Here is a 24,257-nt window from a genome sequence, read left to right on the forward strand (position 1 = left end):
CACAATCCAAAAATTAAAATATCGATAGTTCTGGTAAATTTAAAAATGTATATAGCCAGACACAATGTCGTTACTTGTGATGTACATATATTTTAGTTTTAATAAATCTATTATGTAAAAGTGTAAAGAAAACAACTCTCTTAATATTGAGGTGAGGGAACATGAAATTGTCGCTGTATATTTATCGAAGCTGTCTCATATGAAGTGCAGATATGATAACACTAATTTAAACTATACAATAATAAAAAAACATAAATATAAATATATCTAAATGCACATTAATTTGCTTTTTTTAAACCATATATATGTTTATGTATTTGTCCATAACTTAAGCATCCCCCCTACACAACATATATCAACAGTTGTCACTACACAGTGTGACCATTGAATGCCAATTAATAAATGGAGAATTTAACTTGTTGATAAGTATTTTAATTTAAAAACGAGCCGAACAAAGACATCGTTTCTTTTTACTTATTTGTATTTAATAATAGAAAACATTAGAGATTCATATTCACATAAAGGAGAATAGGATTAAGGAGATTCAAATGTTACTGCGGCGGCTTTCTGCTGCCACAACGCGAAGCAAACTCATCTTCGGTCAAGTCCGCTAAGTGATTAATGCCCATTTTCCAAGTTACTTCGCCCTTTTCAAATTTCTTGTTGTGGTCCTCAATTTTTGCCTTAGATTTCTCATAAATTTGACGTCGTTTCGTGTCCTCTTCTCCGTCGTATTTCTTTTCAAATTTGATCTGGAGACAAAGATGCGTCGGAAAACTATTGCGCTGTTTACAATTATCAGTAACAAACAACATACCTTATAATCCGCCCACTCTTCGTCGGATACCAGCGACATGTTGACACTTTAGATTATTACTTGAAACTGCCCAAGTTTATGAGAAAGCTATTCACAATTTGAATGCAATCTTGAGTTCACGCAGTGAGTCACTTGACTATGATAATTTATTTGTGTCGCACAAAGAAACAATGAAATATAGAGATGGAAAAATATCGATAGCACAATCGATTTTTTAAACCAGAGATTTGCTATCGCATATTTTCCAAAAAAAAACCCAATATATTTTATTTTTAAAGAAAATTATATTTTGGGAACATTCAAATGGTTTTTTTTTTAAAGACCGGGTTTTTATATAGGCGTGGGATCATAAGGGACATGTTCGAAATATGCGCCCATGAGATATTCCAATATACATAAATATGAGTATATTTGACACCGAGTTGTCAGCACTGAAAGCCGGGAATTTTAAAATAGGGACTAAAATCAGTTTTGAAATTGACAGTGAGTGGGAAGGCTTCGCTTTTTATTGCTCTTTATATTCATAGAGTAATGTCCACTGTGTTTGATTTACCAGGTGGCCAAAATCAGTATGTTGCCGGCTTTTTTGCATCACTGGGAGCTCTCAGCTTTGGCGCTTCAATTGGTTGGTCAGCGCCCGCTCAGTATTTTATTTTAAAAAAGGACGCATGTGGTTTCTCAGTAGATCTGGATGATTATGGATGGATTTGTTCGGCTGTATGGTTGGGCTGCTTCATTATTGTAATTCCAAGTGGATGGCTAGCGTCATTGTGGGGTCGCAAGACCGTAATGCTGCTTGCGGTGCCTCTTTATTTAGGATCGTGGGCATTAATTATCTTTGCACTCAATCGTTACATGCTTATGCTGGGACGCTTTCTGCAAGGAGTTCCCGGTGGCTGCTATGTGCTTACAGTGCCACTGTACTGCACTGAGATTGCTCAGCTTGGACAAAAGGAAACCCTCGGAGCCTTCTTTAGCATTTTCTACGTGTTGGGCATATTGTATGCCTACGTTGTTGGTGCCTTTCACAGCTACAAGTATCTCAATTATGCCTGCGCCATTCTGCCATTTTTATTTCTGATAACCTTCGTGTGGATGCCGGAATCACCAGTTTACTACTTGATGCGACTGAAACCGTTGAAGGCTGAAAAATCATTGAGATGGTTGCGCAATCAGAACGTGGCCCTCGAACTTATAGATTTGCAGACTCAGGTCAAAAAAGTGTCCATGGACTTGGCAGCATCGTGGCAGTCAATGCGACTAAGGAGTACTTGGAGAGCTCTCTTTATCTGCATTGGCCTGATGTTCTTCAAAATCTTTAGTGGTGGCACCGCAATCATCACTTATTCCACAGCCCTTTATCGTCTATCGAAAACGGATTTCGGATTTGAATCGGAAATGTCCACAGTCGTTGGAGGCATCGTTCTTGTGATGTTCTCCATTGTGTCCGTGTCATTATTGAAGTGCGTCGGGAGACGAACGCTGTTAATGTTCTCCGCATTCCTAGTTGCCCTCTGCAATAGCCTGATAGCCATTTACTTTTATCTTACGAACCGGAAAATGTATTACATGGACAAACTCAATTGGCTGCCATTTTTCGCTTTGACCAGTTTAATTGGCTTCTATGCCCTCGGGCTGGGCACTCTCATCTATGTGATAGTATTTGATTTGTTCTTGGTGGGATTCCAAACCATTGGAAAGGGTATTGTTTGGACATGCTTTGCATTTTTTGCCTTTCTGAATGTTAAATCTGTTCTCATTATTGCGATAATCTGGGGCCTTAAGGAAACGTTTTGGACTTCAACGGTATTCGCTATCTTCTCTTGGATATTCATTTATTTCATGTTACCAGAGACCAAGGACTTGACACCTGAAGAAATACAAGTGAAACTGCAGTCCAATAAGTGGTTTTTAGGACTTCCGAAAAAGTAAAAACGATCTGATCACTACAAGATATTTGAAATCTAAGCAACGCGATCGTTTTTTGCGGATACACAAATATGTATATAGTATGTATTTCGGTGATAATTTTCCTTAGGGTATTGCCAACATTCACATTGAAGATTAAAAGAAGTCATTTATTATAACTATAACAGTGATTTTGATGATCTGTTCTAATTTTGATACCCGCTACCCTTAGGGTAGAAGGGTATTATAACTTTGTGCCAGTAGGAAATTTATGTAACAGCCAAACGGCAAACCACTTAAGAAGAGGTTTAGTATTATTTCAATTCGTTCACAACAATGTCACTGTCCGACAATATTGAAATTATTTTCAAATTATAAAATTTATATTAAGTATATTAAGTGAAGCTACAGTTACGATTACGATCATCGGCTGCTGATGTCGAGTCTTAGTTGCTTTGGTTAACAATCTGGTATATTTTGTACTTTATGGTATATGTTGTGTGTAATAGCGATAGACAACGATATGACAAATATCGGTATATCGGTATATTTATGTATATTTACGGTATACAAATTTGGTGTATTTTTATGAATGATAATGAACTATTTTGCTATGAATAAAAATGAGTAGTGGGTATCTTACAATCGGTCACATTTAAATTTAGCTTTCTTACTTACTTTTTGTATTGGTTTACCTACATATATTTATTATTTCTAATATCTTGTTTTTTATATTCATTTTTATAAATTTTGTTTAGTGTTGTAGTTGTGATTTTTAGTTTGCCTTTGCCTTACATTGTCATATGTGCTCTGCTTGTCAAAAATATTTGAAACGCTCATTTGAATTTTTGTTTTTACCGAGGAACTTTAGGAGAAATTTAAATCTAATTTGGATATATATTTTTTTTTAAATTTACGAAATACTCGTGAGGACAAATGGGTCAATTAAAACAGTATGTTGCTGGTTTATCAGCGGCGTTCGGAGCCTTCTGTTTGGGAGCAGCGCTTGGTTGGTCTGGCCCAATGGAAAAGCCAGTGACCGATGGCAAAGCGTATTGCTTTTCGGTGTCACGTGACGATTGGGGTTGGATAACGTCATTGCTTACCTTAGGAGCAGCCTGCATGTGCATTCCCATTGGTATATTGATTGGCCTCTTCGGGCGCAAGCTGGTAATGCTGGTGCTGGTGTTCCCCTTTCTGATCGGGTGGTGCTGCATCATATGGGCAAGCAGTGTGTATGTGATGTTCGTTGGACGCTTCATCATTGGTGCTTGCGGTGGCGCCTTCTGTGTGACCGCTCCCATGTATACCACAGAGATTGCCGAGGTTGCCATTCGCGGCATTATGGGATGCTTCTTTCAGCTGTGGATTGTGCATGGGATTCTCTATGGATTTGGTGTTGGTGCCTTGTGCAAGCCGAAGACCGTTAACATCTTGTGCGGCATTTTGCCCATAATATTTTTCATAATTTTCATTTGGATGCCAGAGTCCCCCGTCTTCCTGGTGCAGAAAGAGAAGTCTGAAAGGGCAGACAAGGCGATGAAGTGGCTGCGTGGCAAGGATGCCGACTACAGTGCGGACATGAATGCCATGGTGGCCGAGTCGAAGAAGGAGAAACCCAAAGTTCTCGAGGGAATGATGCGCAAGGCTTCGGTTATGGGAATGTGCATCTCCATAACGCTGATGTTCCTGCAACAATTTACGGGCATCAATGCGATCATCTTCTATGCCACAAGCATATTCCAAGATGCCGGAACCGGACTCTCCCCCGACTGGTGCACTGTGATCCTTGGCATCGCCCAGGTAATTGCCACCATCCTGGCAATATTATCCATTGAGAAAGCGGGTCGCAAAATGCTTCTGCTGGTGTCGGCGGCTGTGATGGGCATCACAACTCTCGTGATGGCAATCTTTTTCCAATGGCTAAAGGACTCCGATGTCGGTTGGCTGCCTGTGCTGGCTACGTGTTTATTCATCGTTGGATTCTCCATTGGATTTGGTCCCGTGCCATGGTTAATAATGGCCGAATTGTTTGCCGAGGATGTGAAACCGGTTTGTGGCGCCATTGCGGGCACCTGCAATTGGCTGTTTGCCTTCTGTGTTACCAAGTGCTTTCCCCTTTGCCTGGATGCCTTTGGAGCTGCAGCGACGTTCTGTGCCTTTGCTGTGATCTCGTTTTTAGCTTGTGTGTTCATTTTCTTTCTTGTGCCAGAGACTAAGGGCAAGACTTTGAATGAAATTCAGGAGAAACTTGGCTCTTAATGTTTGTGCCTGAGAATAAGGGCAGGACTTTGAATGAAATTCAGGAGAAACTTGGCTCCTAAGGTTTATGAACTATTCAAGACAAATTTCGAGCTTAATTTTACGGCATTCGTTTGCGATCTATCACGATTCGACGAAGAGCAAGATGTTCAATGAAATTCGTGAGAATCTTACCGGATAATTTTGGGAACTGAAGTGTAGGATATGTAGGATATGTTTAGATATGTTATCATTATCGACAAGATGAAGTTGGATCTTTTATCATTCTTAGATTAGAAGCAATAGGGTGGATAGACATACGAAGAAAATATAACGCAAACTTTGCGCCTATTTTTGGATCTAAATTTTAAAATGCAATTCTGTATAAAATTAGATATTATTCTTATTAAATTATAAGTAACATGTTGGATAATAATTAAATGATTCATACGACTGAAAGTAATTGTGCTTACCTTATAACAGTCTATCCCCAATCGATTTATTGATTAGCTGATTAATTAACGCGACGTATATAAACTTAGGAGCATACTATAATTGTAATCGATACGCAGGGTCACGCTTTATCTGCATAATAGATGCATGCCATTGTTTTGTTGTTGTATGTGTGACTGATGATGAAGGGTATCTATTGAGTATTCAAATAATGTCGCCCCATCGCACTAGCTTTCAAATTAATTGGTATTTCCGCGAGACAAAAAACAATGTTAATGCTAGCTTTGTTTTCATTTCATACCCTGTGCCTATTGTAAATGGGAACACAATAAATATTACACTATGATGGAAAGACATGTAATGTCGTTTAAAATGTATACTCAAAACTGTTAATATACACTGAATTTCAATTTAACTGAATAATTGAACAATTGTTTAAAGAAGACTCCAGCAAAGTCTTAGGGTATCTCGTAGTTTATCACTTTGGTTTGTTGTTTGCAGTTACAGTTACAATTTCGCATTCGCTCGTCGTGCTCGCTAAATGTAACGTCGCGAATTCTTGAATTCCTCGATTAAACGGTATAAATTAATTTTTTAAATTTAATAAGATACGCTGCACATTAACATATAAGTATTATAAAGTTCTGGTGCGACCTATATGAAATAATATAATAATTACATATTACAAATTGCTAAAGCTGCTTAAATCAGATCATAGGTGGTGCGTTTTCTGTCTTATAATCCAATTTGTAGCCGTCGCGTCCGGTAAGAAGCTTTCCATGCAAACATACATACATACACGTACACATGCATATGGGCGAGAGTGTGCCTTGTACTCAGATGCCGACTAACCTTTATTTTCGCGCCAAATTGACATAGACCTCAAAGCTCAAGTTTGAGAGTAAAAGCTCTGCGTGAGCGTCCGTGTTGAATTTGAGAGCGTCAGAGAGAGAGAGAGAGTTGAGGTAAATTGTGGACTGTGGTTAGTTTGAAAATTGAAGGACATTAAAGATAGCTAATTCCTTATTTGTTATTCCGTTGCCATATCTTTGTAAATATGATAAACTACATATTTAATATATCAATTTAAATTATTACAATGCCACAAGTATATTTCACTTAAGCACAAGTAGTCATAAAAAATGCAAAATATACGTTCACAAATTGAAATACCTCTTCTGGGAAAGTCAACTGCGAGAAACACTAGGGGAAACAACCCCAAACCAAGTGGGGGATAAAAACAGACTCAGCGACGTCGCGACGACGACCGTCAGTCAGTAAGAGTCGCAGCCGCAGACGCATATGACGTCGCGACGCGTTTTATTTTAGGCTCGCAAATATCTCAACATTTTTTTTGCTCGCAAATTTGCTATGCAAATTTCATAAGTGGGAACATAGCATTAGCATAGGCATACATATAAATAAAAATTTAAAAATATAAATATAAATAATTTAGGAATGTGCGCGTATTATCAAAAGTGGAAAATATATGTACATACAGATTATATCAAGCGTCTTGTAGTGTCGCGTTGAGCTTTAAAAGAACCACGTGGCTGGCAACTTAAATCGAGCATTAAAAAGTGAGAAATGTGTACATATGCATATATGTATACCATACATGAATACACATGTATATAATGTGCAGATGCACTTAGTTTGTTACATGCAGATATGTTCTAATTTGAGATATTTTGTAACAGAAAGTGACGATTTTGAAGCCTGTTGAAAAATCGAATTATTAAATCGTCAGACTGATTGTTGTGGGCTAAAGTGGCGCCCTCTCTTGTTCATTTTCAGGGAACAGCTGACTCAAACGCTGTTTTGTTATTCCTTTTTCGAAAAGCTCTAACAATCGCCCTCCCTTTCTCTCTCCCGCTCTTTCACTTTATTGCTCTTGACAATGAAAATAGAGCCTAATAACTGTTGTTTCTGGTTGCTTCGGTTGCATTCATTACTCGATGTGCAAGTGTGTGGGCGTAACATTTAAAAAGTACGGTTCAAATTTAAATAAAAATATAAAACAAACGTTTAAACAGTGAATTGAGGTGTTTTTATTTTGTACACTCCTCAAAGTATGCTCAATTTATATTTGTGAAATTGGTTGCGAAAAGTGAATTTGGAATAGGCCCCAAATAAATATTCGTATATACATCGAGAATTGACACTTTGGGGCTGGGGGGTTTAGGTTTGGGTATGGATTTTCAACTGAAACTGACCAGCTGGCATGGCCTTCAATCTTGGCAGTCAGCCAAGTTTGCCTGCAGCTGCGGCAGCTGTCAACGTTGACAATATTTCATTCTCAATGTAGTTTGCCATATATTTAGCAGTCTCCCCCAACCCCAACAAGCCATTTTTTTGTTGGCTTTACTATTCATTCAACAAGCGACCCCCACACAAAGTGTATGGGGCAGCCTTCAGTTGCTATTTGGGTATAAAACTTGAAGGAAATGTGCTCGATAAGGCGGTAAAGTGGTCGCTGTTTCACCTGTGCTGCATTAACGGTTGTTTTTCTTTTCTATTTTTTGGTTTCCACACACACTCTTACACGGTTAATAATTTCCGGAATAGCCAAACAACGTAAAAATAAGGTTTAGGCCATATCCGAGTCTAAATACCCTATATCGATGCATCTTAAATTGGTTTACAATAACACGAAGCCAAATAAAATGATGGCTTAAACGTCATCAAAACAATCCTCTTAAAAGACATTTGTCAAAATATTTGAAACATTTAATCGACGTTTGAAGTAATTCTTTCCCATAAAATTAATTCAAGTGGTCGATAATAAAAGAATAAAAAGAAGGCATCTCAAATCAGAAAACTAAATACCCTTTTGATTCCAGCAAACAAATAAAAATTTTCATAGCATACTTTTTAGTGTCAATAATTACGAAAGGGGAAGTAGTGGGATTCGTGCAAGGTGTTCCCTTCTTGGGTTCGTTCTGTCTCTTAGCTATTCCAGACATGCTTGGGGTTTGTTTGGCCCACAGACTTCGTGGGAAAGGGAGACTCACTTTACAAACAATGCACAAATCGTTGTTTTTCGGGTTGTTAGCGACACGCAATGCGGTTAATTTTTAATGGTGCCCCTCATAAGGGTGGTTGCTGCACATAGGCAAGGCTGAGAGTTGCCACAGAATTTAAATGCTTTTGATGTTTATCTTGCAGGTCTGAAGTCAGAGCTTAGCCTGAGCAAATAATCCAAACATGGACTGGGATTGGGCTGTCGGCGGCATTACGGATGAGATACCACGTACAACGGGTCCCGAATGCATTAACTACATGACGGATCGTCGGCGCTGGATTGAGACGGCGTTACTATCAGCTCTATTCATCTACATCATGCACAGCTCATGGAAGCGGTTGGCACCTATAAGGCTGCCGCCACCGCATGAGATACAGAAACCTCACAGTCCCATGCGACTCTTTCTGCTCATCAGCATGTCCATTATCTTTGGCATTGAAATGGGCTTTAAGCTAGCCGGACGCTCAATGATCTTTGCCCTGAATCCGTGTCATGTTCAAACGTGTCTGCAGGTGAGATTGGGAAATCAATTCTTAGTTAACCGCATTGTCATCTGATTTGATACATTTTCTAGATTTATCTTCTAGCTGCTAAGCCGACAAAGATAACAACAGCATTGTTTCGCATCCAAATGAGCAACTTGAATGGTCCATTTCTCGCATTTATATTTCCAGAGGTCGAGGGACGAACGTATCCTTTTGAACAGGCAACGTATTGGATTCAACATGCTTTGCTCTACATTATACCCATTTATATACTAAGAAGTGGCAAGTATTTAATCATAATATTTATTATTCATTTTGTAACTAATTCGTCATTATTGTAGGTGCATATACCATTGAGGATCCAAGAGATTTCAAATGGTCCAATATCGGCACAGCATTTATGCTCTTTTATCACTTCGTGCTGCTTTCTCCGCTCTCCATTGTAAGTGCTTTTACTGTTAAACATTTACAGTAATTTACATTTAATATATCGCTTTCAGTTTACGGGCATTAATCTGGATCATATGCTTTGCGCGGCCATGTCAGATCCTTTTCAAGGTCAAAACTACAGATTGTTTGCCTGTTGTCACCAGACTTTATTGTGTCCACTTCTCAGTAAAGGAACGGCTCTCTTATTTGGCTCGCAAAAGAGCAGATCCAATGAGAATGGCATACACAATGTGGTCGGCGTAGGTGTGCCTGTAGGTTGTGAGGACTACACACAGTCGGAGGCGGAACATGTGCTATATCATCAGCTGCAGCAGCAGGAATATGCCACGGCGGAGTCCATTACGGCAGAGTATACGATGCCAACGACAAAGATTGACTAGTACAGCGCGATAGATCAGGTTAAGAGCTGACTGCGTCTATTATATAAGTCAATTTATAGACTATAACAGTTTTCTTTGGTTAAACTTGAACATTTACAATACTTAGGTACGGTTTCTCCTATAGCCTCTGTAGTTAGACCCATAGATCCTCCAAATATAAGTTCTTATCTTGGGATGCTGTTGGACAAAAACAAAAAAAAAGACCATAAACAAAAAACGGGAGTGTACATAATATACATAATTAAGGCTAACGATATATGCTCATTGAGGTTATACTTCTAACGAAACAAAAAAGTTCTAAAGGGTTCTTAGCTGTTCAATTATTTAATATATTCGAATCTTGACTATTTTAATATGTTACGTATGATTTTTGTGTAAAATCCAATCTAAGCATATTATAATATGTACATTTTTAATCATAAGAGCTCAAAACCAAATATATAATCAAAATCAATTCAGTCTTTTTAATAAATAAAAAACATGGTCACTTTAAAATATTGAATATCGCGCGCATGTGTATCGATGGTTGGCATGTGAAAATGTTGAACATGTGCAATTGCTTTCGATGTATCGATTACGGACATGCGATATTTGCGGCCAAATTGCGACCGATATGAGCACAGCTGTTTAATGTTGTTCTTATTAGAACGATAACTTTATCGTGTCGTGAAGTTCGCCCGATCCGAGACAGCTTAACAAAAAACGTGTTTAATAAATTAGCAAGAACCGTGAATATATTTGGTCATCATATATGTACATGCATATGCAGATCGCAAATATAACAAAAGAAATATATAAAATTACAAAACAAGAAACCAAATACAATAAAAGTGTGCGGAAAAAGTTTTGCGTCGCAGCTGTAAAAAATACTAAATAGCCAAAAAGGAAAAGCAAAGTGAAAAAAGCGCCTGGCAATTGATAATTGTATAAATTCACACAGCAAAGGCATTTCTTATGCTTTTTTTCTTTCTGATAATTTGATAACAATAAGAAGCGGCTGCTATAATAATAAATAGGCGCTGACTACGCCGATGAGCGCGTCACAATTGTGACTCGGCAGTGTGTGTTTTCATGTGTGTGCGTGCGTGCGGCCGTCGGAGATGCGCGAAAATGTCAATTAATTGCTCACAGCGACGACGACGACAGCAACAACAACAAGCATAGTAACCGCGGCAACGTCGACGGCGGCAGCGGCGGCGATTGCAAAAATCTACACGGCGCAAATATAAACGTGGGGCCAAAAGGTGCGAATGAAGCGCAAGAAAAAGAAAAATCAATAGACAACCGAATGCAAAAATGTGTCGATATTATTGTTATGCTTCTTGTTATGCCGAAAATCAAAAATGCTATAGAACAGCCAATAGAAGGAATAAGAATAATAACAACAACAGCGCTATTAATAAATAATATCGCAGTCGCGACGCCTACGCTAAATGAAGCGTTGCATATGCCAAATTGCGTAATTCTAGCCATAAAAAACGGCCAAAACTGAAACTCCGTCAGGTTGACTTTAGAACTCAGCTTAAAGTTCACCAATCCTCTCACCTTGTCAGTGAGTCTGTGTGCGTGATTGTGTGTGGTTGTGTGTTTACTATCGTGTAAATTCGGCTCGTGCTCTCTGCCGCGAGAGTGAGTGTCTGTGTGTGAGTGTGCACTACTGATTGTGTGTGTGTGTGTGAGCCATGGCTGCCGCAACAGATGGCTCTGCCAAAACAGCAGCAGCCGCTGCCGCGTCCACAACAACAACGCTGCCATTGATGGCTAACGGCAGCAGCGCTGTCACCAATAACAAATCGCCAAAAATCAAAGCTAACTCGCCGCAATCGGTGGGCACAGCGACATCGGCGTCGTCATCATCATCATCGTCATCCGGACTGCCTGCTTCTGTGGCGCATTTCTACTACAAGCATGGACTTTTTCTGTCTAGCTATCCAACATGCGCCTCCAGCATTGCCCTCATGGCGATTTTGCTTTCGTGGTAAGTTTATTATTTTCCTACCCGGCATACATTGGGTACAAGGGTAATATAAATTTGTGCGCCCAGAAAATATATGTACAGTGAACACTCGCAAATTAGAAATATATTGTTTCTGAGCGTCTCCCGTATAAATACAAAATATACTGAGAAATGCTGTGTAATCTTTTAAACTTTGATTACTTCGAAAACTTCAAATCTAATTTTGGGAAGATTTGACTTTCATAAATTCTATTTTGAGAGTTTATCTGTGAAAATTAGAAGGAAGAAATTAAAAGTTAATCAGTGTCCACATAACTCTAAATATGTCCATATGAACACCTCGACATTAATAGCTTTACCAAACTTGTCCATAGTATTAATTTGTAACACTTTCCTCTCTAGAAAATAAAAATCAAAACCACAATTTCTGATGTGGATGGCTCAATTCCGGCAATATTTAAAAGATGAATCAGTTCTGATAATTGTCTTACTATCGGATAATAAGAAATAACAAAATTTAACTATTAATAAAAACTTTATATATTTCAAAGATGTTAGCACAAAATAAAGAAGCGACAGGTATTTCACAGTCGAGCTATCTAATTTGTTACTTCTTACATATGGATAAGTAAGCATACATATGTATGTAGTACAAGTTAGCGTCTCCCAATTCTGAAAACTCAGTACATATGCGTATTTGCTGTTTTTTTGCAAAATTTATTTAGGAAATGTTCAGTTCTACGAATCTACCCCTAAACGCGATTGCATGTTAAAACGATATTAAAAATACATTTATTTACCAGTTCAATTTTATGACTATGAGATTTTAAAGCTGATGAAATGTTTGAACTAATTAGCAAACACAAGCGTTGTAAACTCGTTAAACACCCTTCTTTGATTGGTTTTGAAATATATCCACATGTGTTCACGCTAAAAGCTCCATTGTTGTATTCTCAATTTTCATTGTCAAGAGTAAACCTTTTTTTAAAGAAATTTTGTTCCATTTAGCTACTCTTTTAATTTAAAAAATCACTTGTAAATCAAAGCCTTATTTATTAAACAAACATCGTTTGGTTATTTATTTGTTTAGCTTTAGTTCTTAAACAAACATAATTTATTGCAGTGTGAAATCTTTAAAGAGTTCTTTGCTCTTTTATAACTGTGTGAATCCAGTTGATTCTATTACGGCAAAATAAATATGGAATTCAAAATTGCTTGACTTGCAGTTAGATAATAATATTGATTATCAGCAAAAAAAGAAACATTATTGAACCCGTAGAGCATTCCGTCATACGTCAATCGAATATATATATAATATAATATATATATAAATATATAACAAATAAAGAATAAATGTAAAATGTGTAATGAATTTTGCGTTTATTGATAATGCATTTAATTGCAATGTAATCTAAAGGCTTGGAGAGGTCTCAGAATATGTGGATGTAAAACCATTGATTGAGGACAATATGCAATGTAATAATCTGAAAATTGGCATAATGTTGACCTACTTTATTTTTAGCTCTTGCACAACACTCGAATTATTCAATATTCTCAGATATTTCTATATATACGTTTGAAATTTTGCCACGCGTTTAAAGATTTTAATCAATTTCCATGCTGAACAAAAACAAATAAAACTGTCTAGACCTCAGGTTGGCCCCGAGCATTCTCATTTTACGGGACAGTGTCTGATAGATAATTGAAAATATTAAATTATGTATTTATTTGTACACTACACAATCACACACATTTTCATGCCCAAAAATAATTCCAGACGGTGTTATAGAACATGTCGATGAATAAGCGTCAGTTGGCAAAGTATGTTTTATTTACCAATGGGGTATACCCAAAATATTTCTAAAGAGTGAGTAAGGGAGCGCAATTTAAAAGGCTTTCCAAGAATTAAACTACCCTTACTATACTGCTATTCCAGAGAACAATTTCAAAACTAAACACGCATATCATTTTTAATTTGACGTGAATACGTGAATACGGCGTACTTAGGGTAATTTCCATAATAGATATACACAAAATAGTATTACACTAAATACTATTTTGTGTATTATATACTATATATGTATTAGATATATATATTTATATTAGTATTATAATATGTACACAAATAGTATATAGTATAATACTAAAATATAAATACATACTATATTATAGTATAAAACTAAAATATGTGTATAGTGCATTGAAATCTCATTTCTTTTATTCAATTGATTCCTTTTTTCCGTCGGTCTCACAAAGATCAAATTTTATTTAAATTATTTTTGTAATATTGACACAGTTGAAAATTGATCGCTGAGAGACATTTATTGGGTATAAGTTACTTTATTCAATATACATGCTGAATATGCACTATATTAAAAAGTATTTTAAAGTCGGGTCTACTCTTCATGACTAGTTTTTCATATTTATTTCAAATAAGTACAGTCAGCGACAAGTATGTTTTAAATAAGCACTCATAGTATAGGAATATTTATTAAAAATGAATAACTAATTGTTGCCCCAGACATAACCGTATTAACAATTCAGATTTTATCTATAGTATCGACAATCGCACATTGCGTACTTCAGATTCGTAGTTCCCATAGCATACCCTTGTAGCAAATGAGTAGCGGGTATAAAAATGGTTTTAGTTGTCAACCAGATTCTGCTTGGCTTATCAGTTAGTGTAATGCAGCAAGAATTGTGTTTGATCAGTTTTTTGTCCGTTTGTCCAGGTTCGTTATCAATGGTCAATAGAAATTATTATTGTTGGGCTCGGTCGTGCTGCTGTTTGCTGTTGTTTTAATTATTGCTTTGGCCCGCTAACCTTGAATAATATAAAAATTTGTTGATAAATCAAATACAAATGCGAAGCGAGGGAAAGTTTGAGACACGCGTTGGATGACAAACCCAATGAGGCGTTGACAGCCATAAAACAGCTACAAATGCGAAACTGAGGATGAAGAAGAATACGAATTTGATTGCTTGATTGTGTTAATAGATTAATTTGATCAATCTATGTCTCTCTCCCTCATTTATTTATATATAGCTATCCACTGATGAACATACCGTTACCTGGCACAATCCCCACAAAAATCGTTTTGCCCTATGAGGGACGCTACACTCCGCTCTTTGGCGAGGCATCGCCACCAACATTTTCCTCTGGCTTCAATCAAAGTGGAAGCAGTGCATCAGCTGCTGGGCAACCTCCGCCTCCGTCGTCGCCATCAGGGTCATCATCATCGGCGTCGACGTCGACGTCGTCGCCGCTGGTCAATGGAAGCAGCAGCGATCGAGGAAATTTGCCTTGGGCGCAGAGCAATCCGGCGCTGTACGTGCAACAGATTGCGTTGCGGGTTAGCGTGTTGCCATGGACAGATGAAATGCAGCTAATGGATGCGTTTCGAGCGCCGCTTTATGAAGTTTTTAAATTGCTCGAAATTGTGCGCAATCATCAGAGCAGCGAGAAGTAAGTAGACACAGACACAGACATCGACAGAGATATACATATATGTACAGTATTGTATATATAAATAAGTACAACATGACATTGCCTTTAATTGAATCAAATTCCCTGCACTTTCAGTCAGCGCACACTGGAGCAAAACTGTCTGCACGTGGAGAATGTTAAACGAGGCGTCCAGGGTCAGCTCGATCAGATCTTTCCGGAATACGGCTGCCTCCTGCTATCACCGGCGAATCTATGGGCGCAGAATACCCAAAACTTTACACGAGACACAAATATATTGAACACAATTTTTCAGTATCATGTAAGTGGCAAAACTCTCGACCGGAACGTGTTGAAAGTGTGTTAAGTGTGTGTGCGTAGCGTCTGAAGTTTGACTGTATGTGTGTGTTTGGCTAGAGCTAATGGGAAATTGCATCACTTAGCAGCAAATTGATATTTACCAAGTCACTTGACATGCCCATTAATGCAACTTTGCTGTACTTTGTATCCAAACTGTCTAAGCTAAGCTAAGACACGTCAATCGCTCAATTACAATTATATACAATGATGATCAGCCATGAACTTCTGTCTGAATGTCAGTTAAAATACCTATGTAGGTATCATCGGCTTTAAGAGAGATGTAAGAATTTAATACTTTTGCAGATAAACACTCTGAGTGTAGAAGGTTATTATATATATTTGTATATATTACATATGTATATACCAAATATACATTTTGATATTTTAGTGTCTTCTTGGTATATGCATTTGGAATATTCTATAGAAAATACTGCACTATTTCGCTTTTATTACACTCGAGCTGTATAGTCTTATATGGTATATAAATTAATTGAATGTAGAGTTGTTAGTTAACTTAAATATAGTATACTATATTTATTTTGCAAATGTTATTAAAGTAAATAATGCAAATATTAATTATAGATGTTTTAGAAGACTGAAGATGGAATACATTATAGGAATTCTATCTTTACTTTCAAATTTTGCAAATAAAATCTGCAGATATATCTCTTAAATATTAAATATAACAAATAATTAAAAAGTGTATATATTTTTGTATAGAAATAATAATGAAATACCAGTTTTCGTAAACTACTTTTAAAGCTGCAAAATATATTTCGATAATTATTCTTTAGTTATGCAACCTTATTTAATATTCAGAAACTTAAACATACAATTTGCAATCTTCAATGAATAGGCTAGTCTTTTAGTATAGTCTTTGTATGTTCCTTCAGATAACCCGTCGTCTATATGCGAAACCCTAACTCATTGATTGTGCACACACAATTCAGCAAAAGCTCGGCGCACACCTGCTCATACACATAAGTAGTTGTTTGTTTATATATAGATACTTATCTATCAAGTACTTCAGCTCTACGACTCGTGAGTTATTCACTTATTGTATACAATCTCATATTTTGTTTGGCAAACGGAAACCGTTCTTTGACAAGTCCCCCAAAAAAGGTTTGAAGAGTTTTCCATATAACTATTGAAAGATTCAGATAAGCCTGAATTTTAGGAAAAACTTGAAAGTAGTTTCCTAAGTATTATTAATTTTAAAAATGTTGTTTACAATGCCAAAAAGATAATGTAATCAACGGGACAAAAAATAGATTAGACTGCGTGTTGATTAGAATTGTGAACATTTTTTTAGATTAGTCCGAAATAATAAAATATGCATTAGACACGATTACCGAGTAGGATTCAAATTCCAAAGAAAATGTTTTTGGCACTTGCAAAATTTGTAGAATTTTAATTTAAAACCTTTTCATTGATACGAAGAGTTTTAAGAGTTTTATCAGCTAAAGTAGGAAATTAAAGCAAAACCACTAAAATTGATAATATTTGTGTTTAAAGTATCATAATGAAATTCTTCAATTTCATTTTGTTCAACAAGGAAACTTTAACTTGCAGTTTTAATATTTCTATTCTCATAATTTAATAAAGGTATTTTTATTTGTGGAGGTCCATTCAATGAATTTAGTAATAAAAATAATAAAAATAGAAAATTAACCACAGCACTAGATGTTTAATATAAATTTTCTGTGGTTTAAATTATGAATTTGATAATAAGGAAAAGGAGCTGATGAAAAATAAATTCATTTTCGAGCTTGTGGTTTTTGTACATTGAATTAGATCATCTAGTTAAAGGCCAGAGATGTAAGCTTGCTTTATAATTTGAATCATAAAATGAAATGCGGTTGAGATCAGTCGTGGAACTGGTTCAGTCATGATGAAATGGGGAATACAATTGATGACGTGATTCGCGCGTGCCACAAATATGATTCACCTGACAATTAATCAATCACAGAGCCCGTTCCAGTCATTGAGGGATTTTTGCACTCCAGAGATAAGCGATAACTAGACCATCGATCAACTATCTTTAATCTATATCTTTATCTATCTGCAACCTTTTCGTTAATCGGTCGTTTCGTTACATTTCAGAATCTACAAAAATCGAAAGTGTCAATTGCGGAAATGCTCTTTGGACTTCCCATGCAGGATACGGGATTCAAACGCTATCCGCTTCGTGCACGCTCTCGCATAATCCAGTACGCCATGACGCTGATCCTAAAGCAAAACGATGCCGAGTACCTGGAGACGCTGAAGGAGAAATTGTTGCGATACTATCCACCATTGACAACGGGTCCAACTGGAGGAGACGTCGAGGAGCCCTCAACTATCACATATATATTTTATCCTGGCGAGTACAAGATCTGGGAATTCCTGCCGTTATCCGTGGCCTTTATCCTGGTGTTTGTCTACGTTTATTTCTCCGTACGGAAGATTGATGTTTTCCGTTCCCGAATGCTGCTGGCACTCTGTAGTGTGGTTACCACATTGGGCAGCCTGGCGATGTCGTTGGGACTGTGCTTCTTCTTCGGCTTGACTATATCCTTGCAGTCAAAGGATATATTTCCGTACCTGGTCATATTGGTGGGACTGGAGAATAGTCTGGTGATAACCAGGAGCGTTGTCTCGATGAACGAGACCTTTGATGTAAAAATACGCGTGGCACAGGCTCTGAGCAAGGAGGGTTGGCACATCTCCAAGACGCTGCTCACTGAGATCACGATCTTGACTATTGGATTGGCCACTTTTGTGCCCGTCATTCAGGAGTTTTGCATCTTCGCCATTGTCGGCCTGCTCTCGGACTTTATGCTTCAAATGCTGCTCTTCTCCACAATACTGGCCATGAATATCAAACGTGCTGAGTACACCACGGAGGCCAAGCATCTGCCCAAGATGATGCTAAGCTGTACAATGGGCAACGGACAGCATGGAGCGGGCTCGTTGAGCCGCCAGGACTTTCGATTCTTCGGAGCAGCGCCACCAACGCTTCCGCCATTCGTGCCCGGCACTTTCCAACGTTCCCAATCGCATCCGAAGTTGTGCTTTGCCGATGGCGTGGTCGCGGATCGCAGCAGCTTGGTGAATGGACATAGCGGACATGGTTCAGGCCAGGAGCCGCGTATTCCCAAACGCATTAAAATTGTGAACTTCTGGGCACGCACGCGTTTCTTTCAGCGCGCCTTCATGATCTGGATGAGCGTGTGGATCTGCTCGATTGTCTACAACTCGGGCTGCCTCGAACAGCTCTTCAGCATGCAAACAAACGGCACCATGAGCACCACCTACGAACTGCAACGTCATCTACAAGCAACTCGCGGCGCTGTCAGCAGCTTTCTGCAGGGATTCAAACAGACGGGCGAGCGGCTTGGCACGCCTAACTATGTGACACCAGCAATGGATCGAGAGCAGTCGCCGTCGGAGGTGAACGAGACGGCGGCCGAATTGCTACGCTTGAGGTATCCCAACTTTGAACTGAACTATTTTCTATCGAACTTCCATTGGTCGACCATCATGAAGCAGTACAATGTGTCGCTAAGTGGGCAATATGTGACTCTGTTGCCCACCATTCGATTGACCCACGCCATCTCGCCCGAACTGGCGACGTTGTTGCGCAATCCGCAGGAGCAACTGCAGCAGAATTTCCAGTGGAAAGCTTTGGCTGCGGCGCTGGATCCCTTGGATTTCAATGATGATGATGTGCGTCGCGAGTCGCCAATGGTAATGCCAGGAGGCATGCCGCTGGTGCCCAAGAGTCCCATGGAGATCTTCTTTGCCATTTTGTTGTGCTGCATTAGCATCTTTGTGCTCTGCTACACCATGGTGGTCTTTTATCGCTGCATCTGCACGCGCAACTATGCCGAATGGCGTTCCAGTTGGCATGAATCGGAGGCGCCACACACACAAACCGAGCACATACTTGAGGGTGTGCCCACACAGATTGCTGGCCATAAGCATCGCATTGAATGCCTCGTATCCGACGGCAACTACATCATCAGCTGTTGCCTGAAGGGTCAGATCCGTGTCTGGGATGGTCGCAGTGGCGAGCAGTTAACCAGCATTGGACGCAACGATATGCAGATAGCCCAGCCACGCCCGGATGGACACACGCTGCTGCGTAAGCTGCCCAGTTCGCCGATTTGGTGCATCGACTACTTTGATAATCTGATTGCCGTCGGCTGTGCCAATGGACGAGTCGAGCTATGGGAAGCACCCGCCGGTGTGCTCAAGTGTGCTTACCAAGAGGATGCTAAACGAAATCAGGGTATAACGCACATTCATTTGAATGGGGATCGGGTGATTGTGGCGCGCCTGAATGGTCGACTTGATTTCTATCGTCTGGAGACCTATTACAAGGGCAAGCAGATCGATTGGGGCTTCACCTCCGCCTACAGACGCAGTAAGTGATAAGTTTACTTAATATATACGAACTTTTTTGTTTAATCGCTGTCTTTATCTGTGTAAAGCTCATGTGCGAACTGGCTCAACGGGCAGTCTAGGAATAATGATGCAGCAGCAGCAGAAACAACAGGAAGTCCCGCAAAAGACAACAAAGGAGGAGATGAAGATAACACTGGAGGGTGTGAGATTGGCACATCAGCAACCAATTACCTGCATGCAGGTGGTCAATGACATGGTCTTCACCGGCAGCCAGGATCACACACTCAAAGTGAGTGACAAAATGATTTAATTCAAATCCACGCTAAGCTGATTTTTGTTTCATTTGCCGCAGGTGTATTGCCTCAACAAATCGGATGTAGAGTACACGCTGCACGGACACTGCGGCCCCATCACATGTCTCTTTGTGGACCGCTGGCAGCCAGGCACTGGTGGCTCAGGCTCCCAGGACGGGCTGCTGTGTGTCTGGGATCTATTCACAGGCGCGTGCATGTACAACATTCAAGCTCATGACGGTGCCGTCAGCTGTTTGGCCTGTGCGCCCAGTTACGTCATCTCGCTGGGCACGGATGAGCGTATTTGTGTGTGGGAACGCTTTCAGGGCAATCTGCTGACCACCATCAACATCTCAAATGCCTATTCCAGCTTGTTAATGCTAACACCATCCCTGTTGGTAACAAGCAAAATGGGTAAGTTAAAACCATGATAATGATACGACAAATTCTAATTGCCATCTATTTTGCTTCAGGTTCCCTAATTGTGTGGGATGTGCGAACGGGGCAACCTGCGCGAGAAGTCAAATTGGACTTTGCCAACCTGCAGCTGTGCCCCAAAATCATGATGCTCGCCTGCGATTCGGTTGTTTGTGACTACGGCAATGAGATTCGCGTTGTACGGTTTCCCATTGTGGCCGATAAGTGCCACTAAAAGCCGAAATGAATTTATTTTCTAAACAAAAAAAACAAAACAAGAAAATGAAAATGTTATTAAGTTACAGTTAAATTTAATGAACATGACACTTGTGTGTATGATATAATTTAAAGTTTAATCTTACTGACGCATTCATTAATTTATAACCTAAGGCTATCACTTTTAACCAGTGTCGTTGTGTTTATTCCATTATACGGCTGCCTACCATAATATATATATAGAGTATATATATTTAATAATGTACATATGTCGATGCATATGAAAATGATAACACACATTTGTTTCACATTAACATACGTGCAGATTTCTGCATAATACCATCATAGTGTCTTAAAAAGCCTCAACATAATATTAAACGACTAATTGTTAAATTATCTATATTTTATATATTTATTAGACTCATGTACTCTTAATTTTCTATGTGAAAAGTAAATCTGCAAGAAAAAATGCTTCTCTATGTGACATTGTTTTTAATTATTAACAAATTCTTTATTTCAAGATGACTTTAAATGCAAGTTACTTTTTTAGTTTGATAAACTTAGAATTGAATTCATAAACACCGATGGACTCTTTGTTCTTCTGATCGTATTCCACCCAATCGTCATCCGAAAAATCCACATCCTCAAAGACCTGACCATTCTCAGCAGAGTGTACTTTCCAGCCCGAGCGTGGTGAGAACTCCACAGGTTCCACGCCGCGGCAATCGAAGACCACGATGGTCTTAAACTTGCCGGCATCGTCACCTGTGTAGGGTACTAAAAGAATAAAGAGAAAGTAGTCAACGATAGTTGATCGAGTAACTAATCAACCTATTTACCACTAGACTTCTCTACTACATCAATGCTGTTCTCGCGACCGCACATCTTGCACTTCATATAGAAGTTAAAGCCATCGGGATTGCGGGAATCCTGCTGCACGCGTTCCGATTCAGTAACATCATGCCATTTGTCGGAAGTTTCGCCGCAGTTGCTGCAGGTTAACTTAAAGAAGAAGGAATAATCGGCATCTATCTCCACCTTATCAATATTCTCCAGCGTTGCTGAGATTTGCAGTCCCACTCGCACCATTGTTTCTCAAAAATGCAATAATTCCAATTGAGTATTTTTTGAAGTGCTGCCAAGTTTCCGGAAAATATGACATCAGCTGAGCAACACGCAAGGCGGTCAGCACAGCTGTTCTGTCGTGCTGCCAACTCTATAATTTTTAACACAGTGGCAACGCTTGTATGGTTTTAGGCAGAAGTATAAACAATTGGATTGCAAATTATTTGAAGAGAGAAATACAGTAGAGCAATGGATTTAAACATGAAACCCTCGTTAGCTGTCGATGAAATGTTTTCTGAGGTCGCCGGTTACATGGACATGGAGGAGGTGAGTTTAACAGAAATGACAAACAAAAAAGTGGCCACCATTTAAATGTTCACTAACTATGCAATTTATTTCGCACACATTCTGCAGTCGGGCAGTGCAACCGGAATGATGATGGACCATATGCCCACGCCCACAAACGATAAACACGTGCATGCCGATTTCTACAATGATTTTGATGATCTCTTTGATGATGATGATAACTGGGCCAAAGCCAGAGCTGCCAACAAGTGAAAAGCATAGATTTGTCTCTTAATTAAGTTCATTTACTAAATATATGTATCAATAATTGATTGTACTAATAATCTGCATGTGTGGCTTGCGCAGCCTACGTCAACTGGATAATTGCAATTCAGCGCGTTCTGCATCACTTAAGGGCTCAACTACCTGCAGACATGCATTGGCAAATTCGATAAATAGGGGCTCTTGCATGGCGGCTGTCATGGTTAGGTTGGCATTGTGTGCCACATCAATCTGCTGCAACAGTGCACGCAGATGGGGATTTAAGAGCAGTTGACGAAGTGGCTCGCAATCGTCTGGAAGTGAAACAAAATTTGTGATTAAGCCTTCGACTGACAAACTTGAATGCATATTGTCGTACTTAATTTCTGTAGCAATGCAAGGGGAATGGTATCTTCCGTGCTGAATGGAGCATATAGTGTTGGCTCCTGCTCGACTGATGATTGACTATTATCTGCTTTTCGGCTACCCTTTTCTCGTTGTGCAGCTGCGAGTTCCTCGCATTGCGCTGAATCCTTGTGTTTCTTATAGCAATTTACAGAGCAACTGTTAAAATACACAATGAATAATGTTGGGGATGCATCGGATAACTTGCTGAAATATATCACTTACTAGGGAGCTATGCATTTGCTGCATTTGTATTTGTTTGTTAAATTTGGGCAACTCACACACTCCATTGTTTTGAAATTGATAAATCGCGTGCTTCCAATACTAAACAGCTGTTGAATGTTTCAGGCCGTCTATTTCGTATTATGAACGCCGTGGAATCATTCAATAACTGTTCAGTATACTATGCCGCGTCTTTTCATCTCAGCATCCGTTTTCAATTTGCGGCGGTAAAGTCTGAAAAAGTTCAATGTGAAATGCAAAATGCATAAAAATACGAACATCATAATTTTGTTTCCTTTCATATTGACACAGTTTAAAGAAAAATAATTTCTATGTATATGTTTATACTTTACAAAAATAAGGGGGAAATAAAGTGTTTCAAAATGTTTGTTCAGTGATTAAGAAAACAATGTTATTAAATAAATAGATTGCGTATATTAAAGAACGCTATTGCAGAAAGGGTGAAACTTCCAACACATATATATTTTACCCGAGAATTGTCACTGGTTCCACTAGTGCACAACATTTCCAAGTTTTTCAAACCTTGATGCCATGTGGTAATATTTTATCATCGGTATCTCATTGTTTTAATACACACACATATCACATATCTCGCAAATTATAAAACTAAAAAATACGATATTCAAAAGCAAGTGAATAACGTAATTTTTCATACGTAGAAAAATACCAAAAATCCAGCCGCTCGGAAATAATGGGTTGTTGTCTCAGCTGAAAGAACTGAACGAATCCCAGTTTTTTGATTGTCAATTCAATGCGGAGTGCTCTGAATATTTTGGAAAGCAGATAACAAATCGGTTTACTTTTCACGTCTTGCATGTCAGCACTGAAAGCCGTTTAATTTTGATTGTCTTTTGAGACCTCGTGCCTCAAATGTCAGTGGCAAAAATGGGTAAAGTGGCCCACATACGAGTAACTGTTACTATCTCACCTGGCTGGCATGTTTGTCCTGCCCTGCCCTGCCTTGCCCTGCCATTGTTTTTTATGGGTGTCATGATATTACAATAACAAAAACGGACAACAAAAAAATGTAGCATACTGCACGCTAACTATCGCGTGGTGCTAAGAAAACAAACAATTGGCTTATCAACTGCAGACAGGGGTGGCTGTGCCTAATAGAATATCGGGGAGACATTATTTGGTTCAGAAACCATCTCATGACCTG

The 24,257-nt window shown here is 38.8% G+C and overlaps 8 protein-coding genes across 13 annotated transcripts; 5 read left to right on the forward strand and 3 right to left on the reverse strand.

Moving 5' to 3' along the window:
- Window positions 1-135: 135 nt before the first annotated feature.
- Window positions 136-10,213, forward strand: LOC117569689 (transmembrane protein 164). Of its 6 annotated transcripts, none has more exons than XM_052003963.1 (5): window positions 136-151; window positions 8,588-8,956; window positions 9,019-9,211; window positions 9,271-9,371; window positions 9,430-10,213. In XM_052003963.1, exons 2-5 carry the CDS (start codon window positions 8,627-8,629, stop codon window positions 9,757-9,759), a joined length of 954 nt encoding a protein of 317 aa, XP_051859923.1. In that variant the 5' UTR covers window positions 136-151; window positions 8,588-8,626; the 3' UTR covers window positions 9,760-10,213. The 6 variants fall into 6 exon arrangements, with proteins under 6 accessions (XP_051859923.1, XP_034106833.1, XP_051859922.1 ...); XM_034250942.2 differs by lacking the exon at window positions 136-151 and adding an exon at window positions 6,109-6,184; XM_052003962.1 differs by lacking the exon at window positions 136-151 and adding an exon at window positions 6,708-6,805.
- Window positions 411-978, reverse strand: LOC117572275 (protein CTLA-2-alpha). Its single transcript, XM_034254978.2, has 2 exons — window positions 818-978; window positions 411-752 (listed from the first exon to the last, which is right to left on the reverse strand). The coding sequence occupies exons 1-2, from the start codon at window positions 854-856 to the stop codon at window positions 552-554; spliced, it is 240 nt and encodes a 79-aa protein (XP_034110869.1). The 5' UTR covers window positions 857-978; the 3' UTR covers window positions 411-551.
- Window positions 1,167-2,898, forward strand: LOC117566765 (facilitated trehalose transporter Tret1-like). Its single transcript, XM_034246307.2, has one exon. The coding sequence runs from the start codon at window positions 1,349-1,351 to the stop codon at window positions 2,747-2,749; it is 1,401 nt and encodes a 466-aa protein (XP_034102198.1). The 5' UTR covers window positions 1,167-1,348; the 3' UTR covers window positions 2,750-2,898.
- LOC117566763 (facilitated trehalose transporter Tret1-like) lies at window positions 3,571-5,421 on the forward strand. Its single transcript, XM_034246306.2, has one exon. It carries the CDS (start codon window positions 3,662-3,664, stop codon window positions 4,985-4,987), a length of 1,326 nt encoding a protein of 441 aa, XP_034102197.1. The 5' UTR covers window positions 3,571-3,661; the 3' UTR covers window positions 4,988-5,421.
- Window positions 10,214-10,407: 194 nt separating the features above from the next.
- On the forward strand, window positions 10,408-21,295 carry LOC117567665 (sterol regulatory element-binding protein cleavage-activating protein). The gene is made up of 7 exons (XM_034247786.2): window positions 10,408-11,737; window positions 14,763-15,182; window positions 15,300-15,483; window positions 17,625-19,929; window positions 19,997-20,199; window positions 20,263-20,617; window positions 20,677-21,295. The coding sequence occupies exons 1-7, from the start codon at window positions 11,442-11,444 to the stop codon at window positions 20,853-20,855; spliced, it is 3,942 nt and encodes a 1,313-aa protein (XP_034103677.1). The 5' UTR covers window positions 10,408-11,441; the 3' UTR covers window positions 20,856-21,295.
- A 27-nt stretch (window positions 21,296-21,322) lies between these two features.
- LOC117567666 (UPF0587 protein GA18326) lies at window positions 21,323-22,006 on the reverse strand. The gene is made up of 2 exons (XM_034247787.2): window positions 21,676-22,006; window positions 21,323-21,613 (listed from the first exon to the last, which is right to left on the reverse strand). The coding sequence occupies exons 1-2, from the start codon at window positions 21,923-21,925 to the stop codon at window positions 21,375-21,377; spliced, it is 489 nt and encodes a 162-aa protein (XP_034103678.1). The 5' UTR covers window positions 21,926-22,006; the 3' UTR covers window positions 21,323-21,374.
- A 60-nt stretch (window positions 22,007-22,066) lies between these two features.
- On the forward strand, window positions 22,067-22,477 carry LOC117567668 (COP9 signalosome complex subunit 9 homolog). Its single transcript, XM_034247789.2, has 2 exons — window positions 22,067-22,228; window positions 22,316-22,477. The coding sequence occupies exons 1-2, from the start codon at window positions 22,151-22,153 to the stop codon at window positions 22,457-22,459; spliced, it is 222 nt and encodes a 73-aa protein (XP_034103680.1). The 5' UTR covers window positions 22,067-22,150; the 3' UTR covers window positions 22,460-22,477.
- Window positions 22,478-22,491: 14 nt separating this feature from the next.
- Window positions 22,492-23,436, reverse strand: LOC117567667 (zinc finger HIT domain-containing protein 3). The gene is made up of 3 exons (XM_034247788.2): window positions 23,078-23,436; window positions 22,827-23,011; window positions 22,492-22,761 (listed from the first exon to the last, which is right to left on the reverse strand). Exons 1-3 carry the CDS (start codon window positions 23,140-23,142, stop codon window positions 22,559-22,561), a joined length of 453 nt encoding a protein of 150 aa, XP_034103679.1. The 5' UTR covers window positions 23,143-23,436; the 3' UTR covers window positions 22,492-22,558.
- Between the last annotated feature and the right edge of the window lie 821 nt (window positions 23,437-24,257).

This window comes from Drosophila albomicans, chromosome 3 (assembly GCF_009650485.2).
Source record: "Drosophila albomicans strain 15112-1751.03 chromosome 3, ASM965048v2, whole genome shotgun sequence".
In the NCBI taxonomy this organism is placed as follows: Eukaryota; Metazoa; Arthropoda; class Insecta; order Diptera; family Drosophilidae; genus Drosophila; species Drosophila albomicans.